This window comes from Euprymna scolopes, chromosome 30 (assembly GCF_053919585.1).
Source record: "Euprymna scolopes isolate OS-2025 chromosome 30, ASM5391958v1, whole genome shotgun sequence".
NCBI classification, from domain to species: Eukaryota; Metazoa; Mollusca; class Cephalopoda; order Sepiida; family Sepiolidae; genus Euprymna; species Euprymna scolopes.
In genome coordinates this window covers 11154845-11179927 of record NC_136511.1, presented here as the reverse complement: position 1 = coordinate 11179927, position 25083 = coordinate 11154845, and the positions used below count along the sequence as shown (strand labels likewise).

Below are 25083 nucleotides of genomic sequence, written 5' to 3'. Positions count from 1 at the left end.
ATGAGATAACTTCACTCTCGTGAAAGAAACGTCTTTTTAAGCTGCCCCCCCCCGAACCCCGATAGCGCTTAAATTTGCATTCATCTTATTTTTGTATTATGCTTTGTTTAGAACGAGTTCCAGGTTCGAGTGCCAGTGTTTCTCCATAGGGGGAACACTCCAACCATAGGCGCTTATTGCTGTGACTCTCAACGCTGTTTATACACCCACCCCGATATCATGATCAAATAGGCAATATCCCTCTGGTGATCGTTTTTGTTAGGTACTCCTTCGAAGAAGTAGGGTTTCTTCAGAACTGTGGGCTTCCTCAAGAGCATATGCTTTCACTTTTGCTTTGAGAAAATCATTCAGCTCTGTTTCATCATTGTCGTCTACCAAACTCTTTGGCCCGTTCTCCGAAGATGTTCTACTCTCATAATCTTCTGATGAAAGGATAATGTAGCATGCGTGCAGGTCCTTCGCATGTCCGGACATGCAATCCACCAGGACAGACTGAGGACTTATTATCTCGTTATCCGATTCTAGGCAAATTTCGCCATATAGTGACTTTCTGATGTTTTCACTTAAATGCAATCTCTAATCTCGTAGGGATTGTGCTCAGGACCTACTGATGGATGCATAACATCAACTCCCATCACCCGGACCTCATAACTGTAACTGGCATTGGCTGGTGCGGTCAAATAGGAGTCGTTCGGTTTAACATTCGCATTGTAACAGTAGACGGGCTCTAGTATGGAATAGCGCATCCTTGTAGCGATTTGTTTCACAGTGCCGTTGGACCGCTTGGTTATGCCATTCCCGGCCGAGACGTATGCACAACGAAATCGCAGGCTCACACTGTTGTCACATTAAGGCTGGTGTATCTGCTACTAGTCTCTCACTCCTGGACAGGGTTCAAAAGAGAGTCGCCAACATGATAAGTCCTGTACTATCATCTAAGCTTCAGCCTCTGTCCCATCGATGAAATATTGCATCCCTCTGCCTGTTCTACAAGTATTTTAATGGTGAATGCTCTGACGAACTACAAGCACTTGCACTCCTTCGACGTAAATACTCCCGACAAACAACAAGCAGCTAAATCTCACCCTTATACAATAGATATCCCTAGGTATAAGAAAGCCTTCTACTCAAATAGTTTCTCCTCCAGATAGTAGACTTTGGAACTCCCTTCCGGGATTCTGCTTCTCCAACTGCACTGACATGCAGAAGTTCAAGTGTAATGCAGACAGACATCTTGCTGCTCAACTCCCTTCATAATGTCCCTGCAATTTATGTCTCCGATAGTTGCCCCCTACTTCAAGGTGGCACTGAGCCTTGTTTGTCTGCGAATATCCTGAATTACTCACTGCGGAAAGCTGTGTCATTATACATGAGTAGTTTCTGAGGTGAGCAACGTTCAAAAAGACCACGAATCACGCTTGCTGTGTCCTTTCTTGCTAATCGCTTCTACACTGAAAATCGGAACGGGCCACAATTTGTAATATTTAGGAAATGGTAAGCATCGTAATGCGTAATGTCCATCCCAAACCGTTGACAATCACTGTCCACCTCTAATTTTATTTTCTCACAGTGGACTGACACTGGATCTATTAATTGACATTTTTCGCACCTTCTTAAAGCTAACATGCCTGTTGTTTTCCTCGTGGCAGTGCGAACTCTTCTGCCGAAATAAGCGGTACATCGCACTCCTGGGTGGTCACTGTTTCTGTGAATGGCCATGCTGCAGACCACGTCCATCTTAGAACATGCACTGTACCGATCAGGGCCCTGGGTTCCGTTTTTCTGCATGGCATTGAACCACCACTGTGGCACGCGCGTCAATTGGTTGGCCATGTGAATTGACGCAACCAATTTTATGTCCTCTAAAAGCTCGTATTCCTTTATTAATTCTTGGAGTGTGCTTAATCGTCTCCGACTGAGCATCTCACTGGCAGTCTTAATGTGAACTCGTGTTTTCCCGCTGAGAGTTTCCGATACCCAGTTGCACACACATGCAGAGTATGTCTCTACGTGCAACACCATGGTCTGTTACTGTTAATTCTCTTCAACACAGCATCCAGTTCGACCAGATTAATATGTTGCGCATCATTTCCGAGTCGTAGCCAACAAGCGTCCTACACTACCGTCACGTGTCTTTCCAATGCAAGGCTGGTAGTTAGCGCACTCGAATCGACCCATATTTTCAGTCCCGGCCGTCCAGGCACCAGTCCTCACAAACTGGATCATTCCGTTCACTGAATCTACAATCTCACACATCATATGCTAGAGTAGGATTTTGCCAGCTTTTCATGCTCGCCATTCGTGATCGAAGTAGCAATTCATTTGATCACTTCGCATACGCAGTCACGCACATACCAGGTAATGCCCAACAAACCTTCTGCCCTCGTGGGGAGGTTCATTCTAATTATTTAGAACTATCTCCTTTGTTATTAATACTTTACTGTACTATCATTATGATAACTATTAATTACATTATTTTTACCCTTCAACAATTTTGTTTCAAGTTCATTAAACATATTGAAATCAATTGAGCCTCTTTTTTTGCCATTTGAATTAAACGCTATTACGTTCCAACATGTTAGAAAAAAAAATAAAAGTACATTCTTCTTCGAAAAACGACTAAAATATTTCACGTGAAATTTTTCGAACATTGTTGCTAGCAATGAACGTTGACCATACTACAAATTTCAAGTTTTTTCAACGTCTTTCATTTTCATTTCGATACTATTTTGTGATCAACAGTGGAAGACCGCTTGAAATATCAAAAAAACATAATAAAAATACTAAAATATTAAATACAAAAAAGTAACATCGTTTTCCTGCTTTAAAAAGCACTCATAATCTTTAAATAACTATCCCATAAGATTACGTGGACTTTTAAAATTATATATATATATATATATATATATAAGTATATATATATATGTATATATACATACATTTTATCAAGCGCAAGATATGTATATCAAGATATTCTATCAAGACATTCTGTCAAGAGCTATGTATATATATATATATATATATATATATACAGACACACACACACACACATATATATATATATATATATATATATATATATAGCTCTTGATAGAATGAGAGAGAGAGAGAGAGGGGGGGAAGCAGATGAAGATAGACGAATAAACTACTTTTATTATTTACTTTTATTCCGTGCAGTCCGAAGGCCTATAGTAAACATTTTGCACAGTTCCGTCAAATTCCACTTAGGTTTTGGAATTATAATTAGCGGCAAGTAAATCTCCTTAAAAAATTGACAGATGCCAGTCGGCGGCGGACGTAGACGGGTGGGGGGGGAATGATCATAGCTGCCATTTTATAGTAAATAATTTAGAATTACGGAATCCATTTTTTTGCATCTTTAATAGTAGATGTCATGCATCTGCACCCACACAACTACATACCTACATATATACATCCCTGCACGCGCTCACACACCACTCACGTATATATATATATATATATATATATATATATATATATATATATATATATATATATATATATATATATATATATATATATGTATGTATATAATCTTGACACACTGCATTGATGATTCCCGAAAAGATGAAACATGGAACACTAGTATCTGTTGGTATTTACTTATTATTATAGTAAATAATTATATATATATATATATATATATATATATATATATATATATATATATATATATTAAATGTACTTGCAGTCCCAACTATGTTGGCAAAATGACCCTTAGATTAGATGGTCGCGTCCAACAACATATACCTAGCAAATCAGGAATTGAATATACCAACAAACGGATGCTTTGAATAATACGTATGGTTCTGCTATAACGGAACATTTGCTTAAAACCTCGCGATGTGCAATGAATTTCAGCAGTTGCTCATTTTCTATCCTAAGTCACGCTCGTTCGTTATTTCATCTGAAGGTCTTGGAGACTATTCACGTCCGTTAAAAGAGTCCTCCCCTCTGTAAACAAATGGGTTGTCTTTTGAGTCTTGACAGGATTAGTCTCTAAGGTGTTTCCTCTCCATTGTATAATGATCATAACGATAGATTGATTTTAGTATCTAGTATTTTTTAAAATCCAAACAGTTGAATAGCTACAAAGACGGGAGTGGTGCCATTAAGACAAGCAACCTTTTGTACTCTAGAATTTATTTTTTCTACATACTCGTAGTCACTATAATTAATGCACTTTTGTCAGGAATTCAATGACGCATCTCTGCTTCTGACGCACGTCCAAAACAAAAGTTGCTTTCTGAAAATACCACACCGTCAATATTTATAACAGAGAGATGAAACTTTCAGGTCATGGATGCATAAGTTCAGTATCATAAGAATGCAGTTTGCAATTTCTTCTGATCTATTCGGGTGGAATAAATGCATTACTTTTGGAGCGCTCTTGATATGGTACATTTTTGAAGTTTGCATCTGCGAAGTTTGTGATCTTGAGTTGCTTTAATTCGATTTAAAGTTTATGTTGTTCTATATGTATTTAGATAATCGATAATGTGTAATCAACGAAACAAAGGGTATATTAATGAAAATAATAACGCGAACCTTAGACAAAGTTTAACTATTTTTCTGTCGACGCATTTTTTTTCCTCTCAGAATTTCATGAAAACGAAAACCGCGAAAAATGATTGTGTAAACAAAAAGTTGTGTTCACGTTATGATGCTTCTAAGGAGGTGATGTGATAATTTAAAAGAGTGAAGCGACAACGTATGAACGAAAAAGGTGATTGGATTCAAAATAAATTTGTTAGAAAAAACGCCTATTTCAGTGGTTAAAATCGGATTTAGTAACTAAAATACTTGAAATGAGAAAACATAGATAAACGAAAAAAGAGTACGAAGAAAAATGGGGGAAAAATTGGTAAAGAGGAAATAATGAGTAATTATTGTTGAATAGGCAGGAATTGGTGATCAAGAGTAAAAAGGAGTAACCAGAACGTGCACAAAAGACAACGACGTGAAGTGACTATATAAAATTGAATTCTTCAATCAGCAATGAAAAAGTCGCACGCAATGTTTGTACATCACCAACATGACCTCTCACAGCAGTAAAGCCAGCCTGATCGTCACCATTCGCCGAGTATTCGCCGAGTTCCCGCCTGCGCTAGTGGAAAAGGAATGCTTACCGTTCCAGATCCGTATCGGGGCGGTGATTGAGGCTGAAAGGGCTACATTTAATAAATGTCAGCTCGATTACATAATCAAGTTTCCCGAATTGATTTTTTTCAATAAAATTATAAAAATAAACTGTAGTGTCGTTTTTTTTTTTTTTTTTTTTTTTTTTTTTTACAGGTTACAAAATTATCCTTCAACTCTATACATACGTTTTATACAATATTTCACATGGATGATATTCTTACTTGCGTCAGGCAATCCGGTGTTATGTCAAAGATGTTTTCCGTGCGTCAACGCGTGGTCGACTTTCACACGTACATCTGCATAGATGGTTCTACCATTACATCTTAATTTGTGTCAGTTTGAGTCTATCAGTCACGCCTTTGCATTATTCTGCCTTCTATAAACTTAAATTCCTTATTATATAAACGTAAAACAATGCTTCAAGCAAACTACTTTAATCTATTATCGTTTTTGTTAATGTTAACAAAAGTCGTAAAGTTGATCTATCCTTGACCACTCATATATCTGTGTTGCATTTTTTGAGGTGCAGGCTAATTTGAAAAGAAACCCTTCTTCATTTTCTTTTTCGTTGTTTTATTGTGTTACGCTGAAAACTGTCGTCATTTTCTCCATAACACTATGCAGAAAAGATGGCTATGGTCCAGCCGGTCGTGACATATTACGCATTGTTTTTGTAAACCTCAAAATTTACAAAAAGAAAAAATATGCGGTATGTTTGAGGTCTTAGCACATTCGAAAGTTTTTGTAGCCATTAATGCGACGAAAATAAGGAATAAAGAGGACTTTATTGCTCCATTTTAATTTTTCACAGGACAATTATTTTTCTCCAATTTTGTTATTAAAATTGAATAAATAAGATGCATTTTCTTTCTTTTTTTTAATTTCAGGGAGGCATCGGCCTTAATGTGGCGCAAATGATTGTTGAGTTAATCCGAGACAAACGAAAAATCGTCGATCGAATTACACACGCACAAATTGATGAATTCGTCGGTCTTTTACAGAAAAACCAAGTAAGAAATAAAACATTGTTAACATTTGTTTCGTTTTTAGTTCCATACGAAAATAGTGGATAAAAATTTACTTAGCTTAAATCTTGGACATTCAAGGCTGCACATCGTGGTGGTCGCTGTGGCCGCAGTTGAAGGAAGTTTATTATACGGAGATACAAATCTATTTCGGAGAGTATGGGGTTGCTGATTTAGGGAGTTAGAGTGTTCTTTGGGTCATTTAGTAAGAAGTTTTCTTTATCTTCTTTTGTTTCTGTTATCTACAATAACAGTAATCATCAACGTTAAACAACTATTTACATTCTTTTCATGGAGAAAATTTATATACTTTTAATCTTCGTATCAATATATATATATATATATATATATATATGTATAAGGAATGAAAAAATGTACCAGCGGTGGTTGACGTTATGTTTAAAGAAAAAATAGAAAAAACCGAATGAAATTATTAAAAAAATCAACGTTTCGTCCTTGTCTCAGAGGACATCTTCAGGATAATTGAAATAAAAATGTGATAAAAGAAAAAGTCATAGATCGTGCGAAAAAAGACAGTTTTTTAAAATCCAACCCATGTCGGGAAAGGACGAATATGTGTGCCACATATTCGTCCTTTCCCGACATGGGTTGGATTTTAAAAAACTGTCTTTTTTCGCACGATCTATGACTTTTTCTTTTATCACATTTTTATTTCAATTATCCTGAAGATGTCCTCTGAGACAAGGACGAAACGTTGATTTTTTTAATAATTTCATTCGGTTTTTTCTATTTTTTCTTTAAACATATATATATATATATATATATATATATATATATATATATATATATATATATATATATAAGAATAATGGAAAAGGTATTCCGACGACAAAATAAAGAAATAAAAAACGAATTATGTGTTCATCAACGTATTGTTTTTTCGAGACTTTCTCGAAATTAATACGAAACGTTGATGAACACATAACTCGCTCGGTTTTTGTTCCTTTTCATAAATGAATTCATTCAAAACATATCGCTAAAACCAAAATAAAACAACATCTAAGTAAATCGCGATATATCAAGACAGTTGGCGAGATGGTCCAGGGGTAAGGGTTTTGGCTCATTACCGTGGGGTCCCGATTTCGAATCTCGCTAGATACAGCCACTCCGATGAGTCGTAGACAACGAAACCCGTGTCAGTGGATAATTACATTTTAAAAATAATATATATATACCGCTCCCCATGTGGGGGTACCAAATTGGTTAAAAGGGAAAATTATTCCCAGCTCGCATTTAGGTAAAAATGCACTTTCGTAAATAATTGAAAACATATCGCTAAAACCAAAAGAAAACAATATATATATATGTGTGTGTATGATTATTACTATATTTATTTTTAATACCTATAGACTCTAATGCCCCATCCTTGCGGGAATAATCAATGCCGGAGTTAATGATTACTACCAGTCGGGAGATTCGAACCCAGCCCGCGAAGCCATTTCTGATTCGATTAGCAAGGAACAAACCGTTTTGGCCAACGTGAACCTACCTCCTTCGGCCTTTAAAATTATTTGCATCGCAAAAACTAAAATATAAGTGATACTGTGCATCCCATCACAATTGAGCCTTATCCAGTTTGTCGCGTATTCATTTGTGGTAAACTGCATATGAAACCCATCAAAATATCTTGCAAGCATCTTGCGTATTCCCTCTGGGATATAGTCCATCTGAAAGGATAATTGAATCATTTGATGAGGCGCAGATCCATATGCATAAACCAAATCAAGTCATATGCCATCCAAGTCAGTGTTGTTAATTTTCGCGCTTTGGGTAGCCTCCCATATCATACACCTACGTCCCCTATATATATATATATATATATATATATATATATATATATATATATATATATATATATATATATATATATATAATTCATTTTTTTTTATAAAAAGAAATCCAGCAGTGTGCTCAATTATAAGGAAAATTCGAAAATAAGAGCGTATTATATTTTGTTTACAGAAAGTTTTTGATGAGATAAGTCATTGATACCGTCGGTTTCAAACCCAATAATTAAGACCGTTTTAGATTCCCATATCGAGCTCTCTGTAACCAATACTAATCTCGTATTCGTAGAGTATATATATATATATATATATATATATATATATATAGATAGATAGATAGATAGATAGATAGATAGATAAGATAGATGATGATGATGAGGAGGAGGAGGAGGAGAAAGAGGAGAGGAGGAGAAAGAGAAGGAGGAGGAGAATAATAAAAATACTATTCCAACGAAAGAAAGAAATGAATTTTTTTCAAAATATTTATACTGGTGTTTTTTTTTTATTTTTTTAAAAGTTCTTTTCGAATAAAGTTATTTTTTATCTGAAATAAAAAAAATTTTTTTTTATTTTCACAAGAGAGCTTAAAAAAGGATTACAACTTGCATATATCTATTATATGTCTGTGAGTTCACGCGCACGTGTGTGTGTGTTATCTAATTTGTTTGAGGAAAGCAACCTTGCACTGTTGATATGTTCTTGCAATGAATAGCGTAACGTCGTCGGTTTGTTGTCATGTTGTAGGGTGATACCAAACACCTAGTCCATCGTTTTTGAGCCTTCAATACGAAGGTAGCAACGCAGATAACTCGTACTTTTAAAAGAGGGAATTAACAATTTACATGAGCTCAACAGATTTATAGCTTCATTACTAAAAAACAATAAAACTTTATAATATATTCAAGAAGCGTATGAAGATACGTACATTGAATTATGCGTTTATATATGAAGAAGCTCATTTAAAACTTTAAAGGTAGTGACCGACCGACGGGTCCGTATCTCTCAGTCCCGGATAGGCGCATCTAGAAAAAGAAAACAACGACATAGGTCCTGAATGAAAACTGATAGATCCCGATTATGAAATGGTGAACGCCGACTCACACCATTACAATTTAGTGAATCCACGGTCAGGTCCAACAAATTAGTAATTCCTCCGTGGGGACCTAAATTGGTAACCCCGACTACAAAAGTAACACGCAACCGCTGCACATCCTCCTACACACTGGATACTTCGGTATCGATCTCTTCGGCTCTATGTTTCCTAAGACGTCATTAATCGCTTGGACGCTTCTCACTGGTTTCATAGCGGTTCTCCATTGGACCATAATTCATAAATTAGTTCACCGAGTCTATGAGGATGGCAATGGAGAGATGATACGAAAGCAGGTTTGCCAGAAAAGATTAGCATCGTTTTAAGTGATTTGAAATCAGCTCATTCAGATCACTCTTTTTCTCTCTTGCGTCTCTTCTACGCCACTTCTGCTAAGCTATTGTTGGCGATTGTTCGGAACGGTTAACCGCCTGAATCCTGCATGTTCTCGCATCTCGTTTATTTTCTTGGAAAAAGATTTGTGCCTCAACAAAAAATTGTTCAACAAAATGTGTAACCTGAAAATTATTGTACCGAAAACTATTGATTAATATCAAACTTTAAAAAGGATGATATGAGAATAAAAAAAAACTATGTTATTTACACTTAATCAGATGTGCCTTTTGCACTAATAAAACTGTAATTGGTATTTTTAAGAACGATATTAGATCGAAATATATAAAAATATATATATCTCAAATAAACCAGAAAAACATGAAGATTCTTATTATTATTATTCCAAAGGAATTCATTAAATATTTGGTGAAGAAATTTAAAATTTGTTTTTTATGGTATACCTGAAGCTTTATTAGGCAATAGTAGTCATCGCAAATAACTTTGCTTCGAGTCAACATTTTTTTGCGTCTCACAGTTACTTACTTGACTATTATGATGAAATATCTTTGCGAGCCTAATTCCCTGATAATTTCTAGTTAACGTATTTCATAAAAGTTCAGACAAGTCACACCAAGAGACACGAATCACAAAGAACCTAATTTATGACGTATTTGGAAATTCGTGGTGGGCCTAAAAGCACAAAATTTACTAGAAATAGCATCAGTTCAATTATGTACTCGCACAGCACGACACAGTATAAATTGAAAGCAAACAGATCCACATGAGGAATACATCATACTGGATAACCCGAACAGAAAAACAGATACTGAGAATTAGTTGACAATGTCGAAGGAATACATGAAATATCTTGTATCACAAAATTATAAATCGGTTACAAATGCTTTGCCGTACAGTTGTTGTGCATGAGTTTTGCAAAAATAGGGATAGTAGGCTTAGTAGGAGCAAAAGCTATCTAACTGGCACAAATACAGCATGCACTATTTTCAAATCGATTCTGTTGAAAAAGAGACGAAAATATCCCCATAACATAAGGATTCTTATGTACGGAAGTTACTTGCTCAACCATAAAAGGTTCAGTTATGTGTAAAATATTCTTCTTGGCGAAGGCTGGAAGCTGCAGGTCAATGTATGTTTGACCATTGAAAAGTTTTGTTATGTTAAGATGTAACAATTTGCTTTCAAGAGGACAACATAATCGGATGATTTTAGGTCAGAGTACCTATTTACGATTCCTCCCCACGGGCAGAGTAAGACACCAGGGTCGTGTTTGAACGTGGAGAAAAGGAACAAAAATACAAAATACAAATTGTCTCAGTCGTGAAGGATTTAGCGTCATAGTCAATATGATCCAAACGTATTTAGAACCGGCGTTACTAACAGTGCATCACTGACCATTTCTTTTGATGCGTCTAAAATGCTATTTATTATCATTATTTCATTTAGTTTGGTTCACCAGGTGTTTTCATACAATCTATTATCAGTGAGTTCTTACTGACAATTACCAGTGATGTTACCCGGGAGGCCAAGTGACAGGAAGCCATCAGTAATTTCCGGCATTCTCCACTGTATTCTAAAACCGTTGTAAATTATGCTGTGTTATCGCAAGAGCCGTTTTCTATCGATTTCTCGAGAGCAATAACCCTTGTTTCTCTATTGAAGCTGAGTAAGAATCAGACTTGCCAAGGTTCCAGTACTGCTGCACATTTCCAGTAGATACGTGCTAGATTTAAAAAATAATTTTCAAACTTCAGAGTGATTGACTAATAAAAATACTATTTCAAACTTTAGCGTCACAGACCGACCGAAATGATATTTAAAACGTAATAATGACAGACACACCAATTTAATCGTAACTTCAAACTTCAGCTATTAATTATTCATCGGTACAGACAAATAAAAATTATGTTTCAATTTTTAGGGTGACAGACCAACGAAAGTGTCTTTTCAAATAATTACGAGGAAAATAAACAGGAGCGCTATTTCAAACTTCAAGGTGACAGACCAAAAATGCTATTGCAAACTTTAGCGTGACAGACAAATATAAATATCCTTTCAAAGTTCAGCATGCTAGATATAAAAAATGTTTCTTAAAAGTTCACTGTGACAAATCAAGAAAAATACTATAGGGTGGAACGATAAAATTGTCGCTCAAAAGAAAAACACAACAGCTTTATTTTAAAACTTATATTGAAAATTCAATTCAAGTAACTTGATTATATAGTAGAGCTGATATATATTCAATGAAGCCACCTTCAGCCTCAATCACCATCTCGATACGAGCATGCATTTTCCATAAACGGCGGCAAGAGCTCGGTGAATACTTGGCGGATGGCAGCGATCAGGCTGGCTGTTGGGTTGTGGGAAGTCATGTTGGTGATATTCTCGACATATGACGAAACAAAGTAATCCAGCGGGTTCAGGTCGGGAGAGAAGGGGGGGGCTGTGAGAAAAGGGTACAAAGTCGTAGCTATCTTTCTGAAACCAATCATGGGCCTCTTTGAACTTGTGAGCCGGCGCCGAGTCCTGCTGCCACACTCAGGAATTTGCAGAGACCACCGAATTGCACAAAATCAACTTCAACACATCCAGTAGATTTTGGCGTTAATTTTCAAGACGACTTCAAAGATATGATGTGACATGACGTGGCCTTCATTTGAAACCACACCAAAGACCATAACCGTGACTGGAAACTTTGTTTTCATCACCCTAGTCACGCCCCTGTTGTTCGTGGCAATCCAGCGATGCATATTGAGGATGCTGGCAATGGTCCTGTTATCATGACTTGGATCGGTAGAGTTGTACACGAGTACACCAGTGTATCTACGATCTCACTCGTTGAACATTATGTCCCTTTCAGGCATGATAGAATGCTCTTATCCCTCTTGGGATTTGTACACAACTGGCCAATTAGTAGATTAGTAGAAAAAACAAACTATTTTCATCAAACGGAAATTGAATCATGCCGTCTTTTCTGGGGGACCATTTTATCATTCCACCCTGCACTTAAAACCCTAGCGTAATAAACCAAAAAATACATCGGCGTAGCAGACCAACAATAACGCTGTTTTACACATTACCCTGACAGATTAAAAAATGCTGTTTAAAACTTAAGCGTGAAAGACCAACAATAATGTTATTTCTAACTTCACCTTGACAGATTACCAAAGTGCTATTTCTGTGCAAAGTCTGATCAACCAACACAATTACTACAAGTTTCAGCATGACAAATCAACAATACTTCTATTTCAAACGTCAGCATGGCAGACCAACAAAAATACTATTTCAATCTTCAGTTTGACACACAAACAAAATGCTATTTTACACTCTAACGTGAAAGATCTACAAAAATTGACGCATCCAGCTTCCGCGGTATAGACCAAAATATGTCATTTATAATTCGTCCTGGCAGACTTACAAAACTGATGTTTCAAACTTTAGCGTTACAAATCAACAAAAATGCTGTTTTAAGCTTCAGCGAGACAAACCAAAAATATGTTGTTTCAAACTTCAACATGACAGAACAACAAAAATTATTTTTCAAACTTCAGCATGACGAGCACATAAAAATGCAAATTCAAACTTCAGCATGACGAGCACATAAAAATGCAAATTCAAACTTCAGCGGATAGACATACAAACGTTTTATTTCAAACACCAGCATGAAAATTAACAAAACGCTATACAATACTACACAGATACAAATCAACAAAATGCTACTTCAAAATTCAACGTGGCAGATCAATGCAACTGCTATTTCAAACTTCAACGTGACAGACCGAAAAATGCTATTTACACTTAAGCGTGACAAATCAACAAAATCCTATTTCAAACGTGACAAATAAAAAAAATGCTATTTCAAACGTCAGCATAACAGACCAACAAAAGTTATATTTCAAACCACAGCATGACAGAAAAACTACATGTTATTTCAAACATAAGCGTTAGAGACCAATAAAACGTTGTCTATACTTCTGCATGGCAGACAAAATTCTTATTCTAACTTCAGCATGATAGATAAAAAAAAATTGTACTGGAAACTTTAGCGCGCCAGACCAAAAAAGTGCTGTTCATACTCCTGCTGACAGACTAACAAAAATTATGTTTCAAACATCAGTGTTGCAGTTCAACAAATGTACTATTTTAAACTTAAGCGTGACAGATCAACGAAAATGACGTTAAAAACCTCTGCGTGATAGATCACAAAAATCTTTTCAAACTTGAGCGTGACAAATCAATAGAAATGCTACTTCAAACTTCAGCGATACAGACAAACAAAATTGCTATTTCAGACCTCAGAGTTACACTCTGAGGAACCGACTGACGAACGGGCCAGACTTTTCATTGTGATATCTGATGCATCTACAAGTGCTTTTTCATAAGCTTTACAGACGTAGTGACGATTAGACGCATCTATAATATAAATCTCACCTGTATGTTTAAATGTATGTATGTATGTCAGGTCATGTCATATGCTACTGGTACCATGTAACTCAGTACTACCTGCCTCATGGTCGGGTCACCGGCGATTAAACTGGTTTCCCCACCAGATTGTTTGGTGAGGAGGGTTGCTAGTCTCCCTGAAGGATTAAAAACAAGACCGTCCAAAAAGCGAATGAACCCTTTTTCGGGGTCAACGGACAACTAGCACCGTGTGTGTTTGTGTGTATGTATGTGTGTGTTGGGGTGGAGAGGGCTCCCGTAAGCCGTGGTGAAGGCAACCTTTCTAGGAGAAGCAAATCTCTGATTTAAAAAACCATAAAGCGGGAGACCAGTACCCACATTAAGCTGGTCTGCAGTTTAACTTGTTGCTGGCTATCTTGCTCTTGCTTGTTGCTGGATCTCAACATTATGAACCGAGAGAGATACTTAGCTGTCGTAAAAAGCTAATACCCTGTAACATCACCTGTATTTAGATACTCCCTCAGGCATTTGTCTATTAAAATGATCCTGTGGCGATGAAAGTCATTTTTGGGCTCATGGGGGAGTGGAACTCGACTGACAAGACGTTGCAATCATCATTATGTATGTATGTATGTATGTATGTATGTATAAAACTTTCGACGAAGGCGACGGATTTTCACAAGATCGGTATAGTTTTGAAGCTCGACCCTTCGGACGACAAATCTCGAAAAATTGGCTAAAAACATTAGTTCCTTCACTCTCAACTGAGCACGTTTTTACAGGGAGGGGTCTCTTTTTTCGCCGATATTTTCGAAAGTCATCCCCGTCTTTTTGATTGACTAGCCTTAATTTAAACATTCGTCACTTCCGGTTTGGCGTCACTTTTTTTCACGTTCTTTTCCTTCGTTGCGTAACGGTTTCGAGCCTGCCTGCCTACTACCCTTTTGTCTTTTTTTTTTTTTTTTTTTTGCTCAGTACACACCACTAGCCACCCGGGCAACGCCGGCCACCCATGCTAGTATAAAATAAGATTAAAATACTATTTCAGAATGAAATGTGAAAGATTTACAGACCGATAGACACATCTATTAAATAAATACACAGGGTTTTTATTTCTTCATGGGCGTTCTTCGTAAAACAAATTTCCTGTGGTGTTAAACATCCAATTAAAAAAAATATAATTAAAATAATAAAACATCTCAAGTGTACTTTTGCATTAACATGTCTAAAGTTTATGTAATCTCATGTATTTGGTATATTTCTATGATCGTTATACAAGTTGTTTCATGGTTGAAGTCTTTGCATATGTGAAGTGTTACTAATCAGCGAGACCCGTGGAAATTCCACAAACAAAACATGGTTTTCATTAAATGGATTAATCTTGCTAATATATCATAACAAGGTGTCATAGAAGACTATAACTATGCAAGAAGTAGTCATATTGTACCGCAGTATTCGTTTACACACGTTGTATGCAGTCTCCGTCGCAAAACGACGGGGACAAAGAATAATTTGAACTCATATTTTAAAAAACGACATATATCTTTCCTATTCTCCTGCTACGCGTAACTTCTCATTACGACTGTGATGTATTCTCTAACGTGCACTTCTTCCTTTTTATAGTTTTTTTTTCTTATAGTGACATCATTTCGCATTTCATATGCATTTGCATACGCGCGTATTACAATGTACTGGTGTCACGGAGGGCAAGAATGACTAAAGGGCTGGCAGTATTGTTGTCCATATAAGACAATATTACTAGCGCCTAAGTCTAAACGGGTTTCAAAAGATTTGAACCACTCACGGGGTAATAAACAAATTTACGTCAAAATATATCGTAGAGAATAGTTACACACAGGATAAGAATTACTACCAGAACAGTAGCAGAAACTCGCCGTGAAGTAAGCGAACAACAGATGTTGTGTTTTGAAAGAAACAGCTTACCTTATATGCTTGTATATTATGATGCTTATTAACTATTTTCTATTTATGAAGTAATCCATTTCGGATAAAGTTAATATCAAGAGGGAAAACACGCCTTTCTAGGGCTATCTTCATCTTAGTTTTTCCTTTGTATAGGATGCTGTTTATCGTTTTTGCGGACATTTCATTGCATATCTTAGTTTTGGGAGGTTTTACTCGTAAACTTTATATAGTCATTTTTTGTGGGGGTATTTTATCTTACAGATAATATCGGGTCATCAGGAGAGAATAAGCAACGTTTCGGGGAAGATTTATCATTTTATCATTAAAACGAAGAAAACATAACCTTGTATCTATCGTACTCAACCCTGGCTTATTTTCACTTTCTGCATTCTGGTTAATTTCTATGATCCTTTAAGCTCTTTATGTGGCAAGACAATCTATTATTTTAAATTTAGCATGTAACGACAAGTGGAATAAAAGTTTTCTTATTAAAGTTAATATTATTATGTTTTTAATTCAACATTACATTTGTCTTTTCAAATGTTCTTGCCTTTTTCTCATTCTCACTTTGATCTTACTTTACAGAACTACCGATTCCTTGACCTGCTGCAGGTACTTTGTGTCTGCGACGAGATAGCCATTCCAAATAACCAAACCTACATTGTACAACGATGGCTTCAAAAAGACAGGGTAAGTTCGGCAAATTATTCGTTTCATATAAAAAACAAAAGCTTTGCAGATTTAAACATTTGTGGGAGAAAAAAAAAGAGAGAAATGGTTTTCGACGGGAAATCCGATGAGTTTTTCTCTTTCTCTTCTCGTTGACCTGGCGTCCTATTTCTTCTCTTTTTCATTCTTTTGTTAAATTTTTTCTTTTTTTTATTTCTTCTGCGTTTTTCTGTTATTTTACTTCTTCTCTTTCTTCTTCATTTTTCTCTGTTGTTTTTCAGCATCTTACATTGTTTCTTCCCTCTTATTTATTGCTGTTTTTGCTCTTTCTTATTATTGGCTCTTATTAGTTTTCTCCCTTTGTCTTCCGATTTTTATTCTGCTCGCCACAATTTCGTAATCTTTGGGGGTGGGGGTTCTCTAGATTTTCTGATGTCACTTCTTTTAGTAATATTTTTCTTTCTCCTCTTAAAAATCCACAGACGGACGCACGCACACAGATACACACACTTACAAATCCACAGACACATACACATACATATGTGTGTATGTGTGCACACACACATATATATATATATATATATATATATATATATATATATATATATATATATATATATATGAATATTAATATATATACATTAATATTAATATATATATATTAATATAATTAATATATATATATATGAATATATATATTACATAATATATATATATATATTTATATTAATATATATATATATTAATATATATATATTAATATATATATTAATATATATATATTAATATATATCTATATTAATATATATATATATTAATATATATATTAATATATATATAATATATATAAATATATATATATATTAATACATATATATTAATATATATATTAATATATATTAATATATATATTAATATATATATATTAATATATATATTGATATATATATATATTAATATATATTAATATATATAATTTAATATATATATATTAACATATGTATATATTAATATATATATACATTAATATATATAATATATATATATTAATATAAATATATGTATATTAATATATATTAATATATATATATATATATATATTAATATATATATTTTAATATATATATATATTAATATATATATATATATATATATATATATATATATATATATATATATATATGCAGGGTGTCCGTAAAGTTACTATACATGCTTGATTAAATAAACCTGTAAAAAAAAAAAATATTACCTGTGAATACAAATATAATGCAATAAAACAATAAGACTGTATAGTAACTTTACGGACACCCTGTGTATATATATATATATATATATATATATATATATATATATATATATATATATATAGGGTGGGCCAAAATAAGGGTCCTATCTTTAAATTGGAATAACTTCCACAAAATAAAAGTTAAACTCACCAAACTTTATGTGTGTGTAGACTGACCCTTCCTAGATTTTTTTTAAATAAACAAAACAAATTTTGGCCGAAAACACTTGTATATTACTATGTATATTAATATATATATATATATTAATAAATATATTAATATATATATATTAATATATATGTATATTAATATATATATATATATATATATATATATATTACTTAGACTTTAGAACTCATTATAAAAGGACAAAAGTTATAGTCTGTGAACTCAGAATAAGAACTGCGTTATTTGTTCAAAAAACATGATTGAATATTGTTAAATTTATTCACATTTTTTACATTAAATATTAATCTTTATTAATCTCCTACTTTGCATCGAACTGTGAATCGAACGGATACTATAATACTTAGTTCCCTGCACCGAATAACAAAGATACATGTAAAATTTAAGCCAGACTAGTTTCTGGGAAAAAGTGGAACAGACAAACAAACAGCATAAAAGAAATATATTGTTCATAGTTCAAAATATCCTTATAATATTAACTTAAAACCAATATTTTTTCAAAACTGCTAAATACGAAGAAGAAGGTTGTTTAACTTCAAGCGGTCTTTGACATATTTTGATTTCAGTAGGAGCATTTTTATTGTTGATTTTGAATGAAAGCTTGTACGATATAGAGATTTACTGATGTTTTATTTATTTGTAATAATTTTAGCATTTTCAAGATCAGTTTTAATTTTAGAACGAGCAATGAATGGTTTTTGCACATTACTGATTGTTGCGTTATGCTGCAGGTGTTTATTTCCTCGTCTATTTAATCTGTTTAATCTGGTGTCAAATGCTTGACGAATGTATATATAGCGATTTTTTTTTTCAAAATAATTACATTAACAATTTTGTTTTATAAAAAAAGAATGACAATTTATTCTCTCAACAATGTCTTCACAGTGTGCTATAGAGAGAAAGAGAGAGAGAGAGAGAGAGAGAGAGAGAGAGAGATGTGAAGTGGTAGGTGGCTCGTTGACGAGTGATGACAACCGGTCGGCTTCCTTTGTTGTGGTTTAATCTGATTTCATTTGTTTATATTGACAAAATCTTTTTCCAAAAATGTTTCAAGGACAAACCCAATTTGGCTGTTTACATTTTCGAAAATGTGGTCGGTTGAACTTCTAAACCTTCTGTATTATTTCTTTGAATGTTATGATTTCTGATGACATGTTTCTTGTTTTGAAGACTTGTCAACAATCGTTACGCGTGTGCAATATGCAACATGATAATCTACCTTGAGGAATTCTTTTATTTTTCTCGGTCTTTCGTTTCTTAGAAGATTTACTCTAGCATCGCAATACTTTTTATACTTTTTGATAATATTCCTTACTGTACTTAGTGCTAGATTCAGTTCTTTGGTCATTTTTCGGTAACTTTGTCTTCCTTTGTGATGTCCAATCATTTTATCATGCAAATCTCTGGATAATTCTTTATATTTTTGCGATTTTAAATCCTTGAAGTGCAGAATACATACCAAAGAGGCAAATGATTATTACAGTTTGTGTTTCTTTGATTGATCAGATATAACATTCCAATACTATCGAAAATTTGAATTTTTAAAGTCTTTTAAAATACAAAGTTTCTATCGGAAATTTGAAAAAAAAAACGTTATGCATTCAATAGCTTTGCATATGATAAGTTTGAACTTTGATTAAAAAATGAATTCAACCATTAGGTTTTAATTTCCCTTTCGCATACAACTGAGCCAACTTTATAAGATATTACTTACCAAATATCAAGCGAAATGGCGAACATAAAATAGAGTTATAAAAACATGTGTTCAATATGCGTGTCACTGTATATGGTTTACTAAATCGTGACGACTCAGAAGGAATATGAAAAAGAGCGCTGGAACTTTCATCATGAAAAAAGAAAGTCTCGATTCAAATGAAGTACTTTGTGTTATTAATGATGGGGAACCAACTCTCGTGTAATACGGATATTTACAAGCAAAGCGCATCTGTTAAGCATGAGAAAATCTTCAGCAATAAATGACGGAAAAAATGTCGGAAAATCGCAATGAAATTTGGACTTTACTTATTAATTTAGAGAATAACCGCCTATTTGTTTTGTAAAAAAAAAAACGCTTAGGTGTCTTTTACATGCACCGTCGATTCCTGTGTTGATTGTGACATGAGTCATTAATATGGACCTACGATTTTTGTAGATTTACGCAGAATGTATTTATTTATGTATTTATTTGCAAAAACATTATCAGCCCATCTCAAGTTTCAAATGTAAAACACCTGATTTTAATAAAGAATGTTATATAGAAATATATTACATAAAACAGTTGCATACGGAGTACAAGTTGTGAATAAAAAAAAATGTACTATTGCGAAAATGAAAAAATATTTTTTAAAGATAACTATTTGCTCAGTATTAACAATGACATATTTCTATGTCTTGCACTATGATAGCCTTTTATAACTGTTATCTCTTTCTCTCTCTCTCTTTATATATATATCTATAATATAAAGCTGAATGTGTGTGTGTGTCTGTCTGTGTGTGTGTGTGTGTGTGTGTCTGTCTGTGTGTGTGTGTGTGTGTGTGTGTGTGTGTGTGTGTGTGTGTGTGTGTGTGTGTGTGTGTGTGTGTGTGTGTGTGTGTGTGTGTGTGGTCACGAATAGGCTCCTATATGGTGGACTATTTTAAAAAACTGATTACATATAATGATAGACGATGTATCAAAACACAGGAATGGGTATGTTTGATCTGGCAGAACGGTGGTTCATTAAAATTGTGGGGTTTGCGTTCGCGCATGGTCCACAAAGTATGGAGATAAAAAATTTAAAAAATGTTTACAAGTGTTTTTGATATAGATGTACATAAGAATACTTTGATAAGTATGTTTTAACTTAAATAGAGATAGTATAATAAAATTGTAGGGTCTGCGTTCGCGCTTGGCCTCCATAGAATGGAAATAGGCACAAACTTTAATAAAGACTTTTCATATTTATCTGCGTAAGTATGCTTTGATAATTATGTTTCAGTTTGAAGAAATATGGTATAATAAAATTATGGGGCGTTCGTTCGCACCTGACTTCCATAGAATGGAAATAGGTCACAAAGTGTAACAAGGTTTTTTTAATATAGATCCACAGAATATTGTGATAAGTGTTTCAGTGTGAACAGGTATGGTATCATAAATTATGGGGTTTATCTATTTTATTTTTACTTTCATCATATTTTGCTTTGGTTTCGATACCCCCAAATTCAACCCAAATTTACAACCCTTCCTTTTCATAACCTATCATACTTTCATAAATCAGAGTCCATTTTCTGTAGGCTGATTTTGAACCCAGTCAACGACGGGTACTTTTGCTAGTATATATATATATATATATATATATATATATATATATATATATATAATGTCACCCCCTTTAAGAAACTCGTTTCTTATCGTTGAGCACTTTCAGTTGAATTAAAAAGTCGGTCAATTTAGCTCTCATATGCGAATCATCATATAATGATTTGACAGACGTTTTAAAGCATTTAATAAATAAATGTTTAAATTTCAACAATATTTCTCGCGGTAAGCGGTAACCGAATTGATTAGGTCCTTGCTAATGAAGCCAGAGATTGCTTTTGTTTCCGGGTTCGAATCTATCGACTGGTGTTAATCGCGACACCCTGCACTGATGATTCCCAAAATGATGAAACAATAATGTATGTAGGTATTTAATAATCATTATAGTACATAATTATATACCTATATATATATATATATATATATATATATATATATATATATATATATAGTGAATAAATGACAAAAAATATATTTCAAAATTCATGATGTTGATGATCTTACAATTTATTCTTTTAATTCAGTTGACATTTACAATTCTTGACAGTATCTGTTTCGTAGCGCAAAATTAATCACTTTACTATTATATCAATCCGTGAATCTATTATGCCCTTAACTTATCAGAAGAAATAGCAATAATCAATCCGTCAAAAGGAAATGAAGTGTAATTTGATATCATTAAAGTCTGAAATCTGGAAGAGAAGCTGCAAATACCTTTAATATGTTTCTATTATGCCATTTTGAATTTTAAACAAAACGAAACAGACACTGTCAAGAATTGTAAATGTAAACTGAATTAAAGAAATAAATTGTCAACATCATGAATTTTGGAATATTGTTTTTTGTCATTTATTCACTACTAGCGGGGCGTACCTGGCGTTGCCCGGGTGTTTAGAGGTGTGTGTGCTCGGGCAGGGTGGGGGTTGAAAATCAAAACATAAGAATAAGCGAAGTAAATATTTTTAAATATTAAATAGTAAATTATTAAATATTTTATATAAGATAAATGTTAAACTTTAAAAATCGAGAAAAAAAAACAAAAAAACTTACGTATGGCGAACGAACGATCTTAAATATAAAAATCGGAAAAACAAAAACAAAAAAGAAAACGCGAATGTAATGGGAAAAAAAAATAGAAAAACGAACGTTAAACCTTCTTTAAAACAGCTGAAAAAAAAAAACAAAAAAAAACATAGAACGTGAAAAATGGCTTAAACAACCCTGTTTCAATATTAAACCTTTAAAAATCGAAAAAAAAAGAAGACATCTCACACTACGATTCGAACCCAAAAACTTTAGATAATGAGGCCGCGCTCTAATGAACTGAGCTAAGACGACGTTGACAAAATTAAGTCGGTTTTTTAATATTTAAACTAAATCATGTTCCGACGTCATTTGCTAATGCGTAGAAGCGAACTTGTCATGAGAGGACGGTTTTTGTTGACCCCTCCCTGTAGAGAACTGATGATTTTAGGGTGAAGGGATTAATTTTTTTGGTCAATTTTTCGATATTTGTCGGGGGAAGGACTGAGCTTTAAAATGATACCAATCTCGTGAAAATCCGTGACCCATGTTGAAAGTTACAAACACACATACAAACAAACTTACATACATACATACATACACACATTTTCGCTTTTATATATATAGATGGTGCTCTGTAATTACATTGAGCTTCTTAAATAAGGATTGGTATATATTATAAGAAAATATATTTCTACAGATATATATATATATATATATATATATATATATATATATATATATATATACTAGACTACCCGTGACCCGTTGGGTCAGTATGTTGTGTTAGCTATGGAATTCATGTATGAGCGTGACATTTCTGACGTAAAGAAAATAGGGTTTTTTTTACATAACAGAAACATTTCTATGAAAGTATATTAAGATGAAAAATCATGGACGAATCACTCAAACATGAAAAAAATCCTCCTTATTCGTGTAAAGTTACCTATTTTTCCGAATAATCGCTCAAAAATCGAAAATTAAACATGATTTTCCTACGAATCGAACGCCGACATAAGCCATTTAGCAGCAAAAACGCCCATGAACCTATCGATGAGAAATATAAGAATGAAAAACCCATATGGGATTCCTTCAACCAACTTATAGAAACTTAAAATCTAAACAAAATAATTAATAAAACCTAAAGCAAAAAAAATAAAACCTAAATAAATGAAATAAAATAAAACTAATATTGAAACAGATTAGTAAATGTGTCAACAAATTCACACAACTATTTTGTATCTAGAAATGTAAAAAAAAAATTAAAAAAGAAGGAAGGAAAAGGGATGGATATAGAGTAGTAATAATAATAATAATAATAATAGTAGTAGTAGTAGTAGTATTAGTAGTAGTAGTAGTAGTAGTAGTAGTCTTGGTTTTACTACAATTGCTCTTATATTTGTCAATGGGTTAAAGTTGTTTAGTTGTAAGAAAATAGCAACAGTATAGTTGTAATAAAGAATAGCTGAAAAACACCCCAACTCTTCCCATGTTAAATAATAATTTCAAAATAATAACGTTAATATTTCAGTGCGCAGGTCAAAATCTGCTAAAGAAACGATTTGTGTTTATTTGTTTACGTTGTTATGGGTTAATATTTATGCGCGCATGCGCAACCGGATGACGTAAACCAGAAAGTGGGGTACATCACTCGTTACAAGGTCATATGAGTTTTATAATTATATATATATATGGTACTCATGCACTTATTGATCCGTGCTGAAATAATAACGGTATCATTTAAAAAGCCATTCTTAACATGGGGAGGGGGTTGTTTTGTACCTATTCTGTACTTTAACCTTACAATTGAATAAAAAAAACATATAAAATTTTAATTAAACTGGGAAATACGATTTAAAAAATATCGCGGATCAGTAAGCGCATTAGCACCACAAATATATATATATATATATATATATATATATATATATATATATATATATATATATATATATATATATATATATATATATATATGAAATCTTAGCATAGAAATTCAGTTTTGTGGAAATTTGGCCTGGTGTTCGGCAAACAGAGGAAGAAAGGGAGTTCTTTCGTTGTACGACGAATGTTTTATAAATTGTCAAAGCTTAATCTAGTTCCATTCTATGGAAGGGATACTCAAGGATATAAAGAGAGACTAACGACGGTGTCTCTTTTGTAAGAAACCAGATGTGGAAGTGAGAAGAGATGATCTGCCACGAGATTTTGCAGTTGATTTTGAAAGCACTTATACATTATTTGACCCGGATTTTTGTGAAGTTGGCGCTGTCGCAACCGACTGCTAAGGAGAACCGACAGAAAAGGCCGAGTGTTGATCGCAGATGCGACTCACAGCTGTTGAAAACAACGCAAAAAGAGAGAATGCGTAACCAGCCGGAAGCTCGATACATATTAATTGAATTTATGTGCAGACAAAAGTTTGGAAACAATCTGGTTGTCTCCATCATAAATCCAAACAAATGAGTTAGATATTTATTTCAGCAAAAAACAAAAAATAAAAGAAAAAATATTTTTACTTTTCTTTGATAGAAAATATATGAAACTACAAAAAATATACTTTTCTATGAGTTTTCTTACAAAAAAAAATGCAAATAAATTTAAACCTTTCTTTTAATTTAAAATATAAAAAACTACCAAAAATGTTTTAAAAAACATAAAAACTACAAAATATTTACCTTTTCTATAACTATTCTTGAAAAAAAACGTAAAAAATAAACATTGAAAAAAAAACCAAAAAATGGATAAAAGACATTGAAACTTCTCGTGCAAAACATGTATTATAAAAATGAAAAACTATAAATTATTTTTGTTTTAACTTCTTGAGAGAAAAGCCACAAAACCCATATAA

General features: G+C 33.4%; 1 protein-coding gene across 6 annotated transcripts in view; it reads left to right on the top strand.

Moving 5' to 3' along the window:
• Positions 1-25083, top strand: part of LOC145254652 (inositol 1,4,5-trisphosphate-gated calcium channel ITPR3-like) — a 1190449-nt gene that overhangs the window by 735357 nt on the left and 430009 nt on the right. For all 6 annotated transcript variants that reach the window (XM_080113294.1, XM_080113292.1, XM_080113293.1 and 3 more), the window contains exons 19-20: positions 6051-6173; positions 16356-16460. In XM_080113294.1, coding sequence (XP_079969420.1) covers positions 6051-6173; positions 16356-16460 — 228 coding nt within the window. The remainder of the gene's footprint in view (positions 1-6050; positions 6174-16355; positions 16461-25083) is intronic.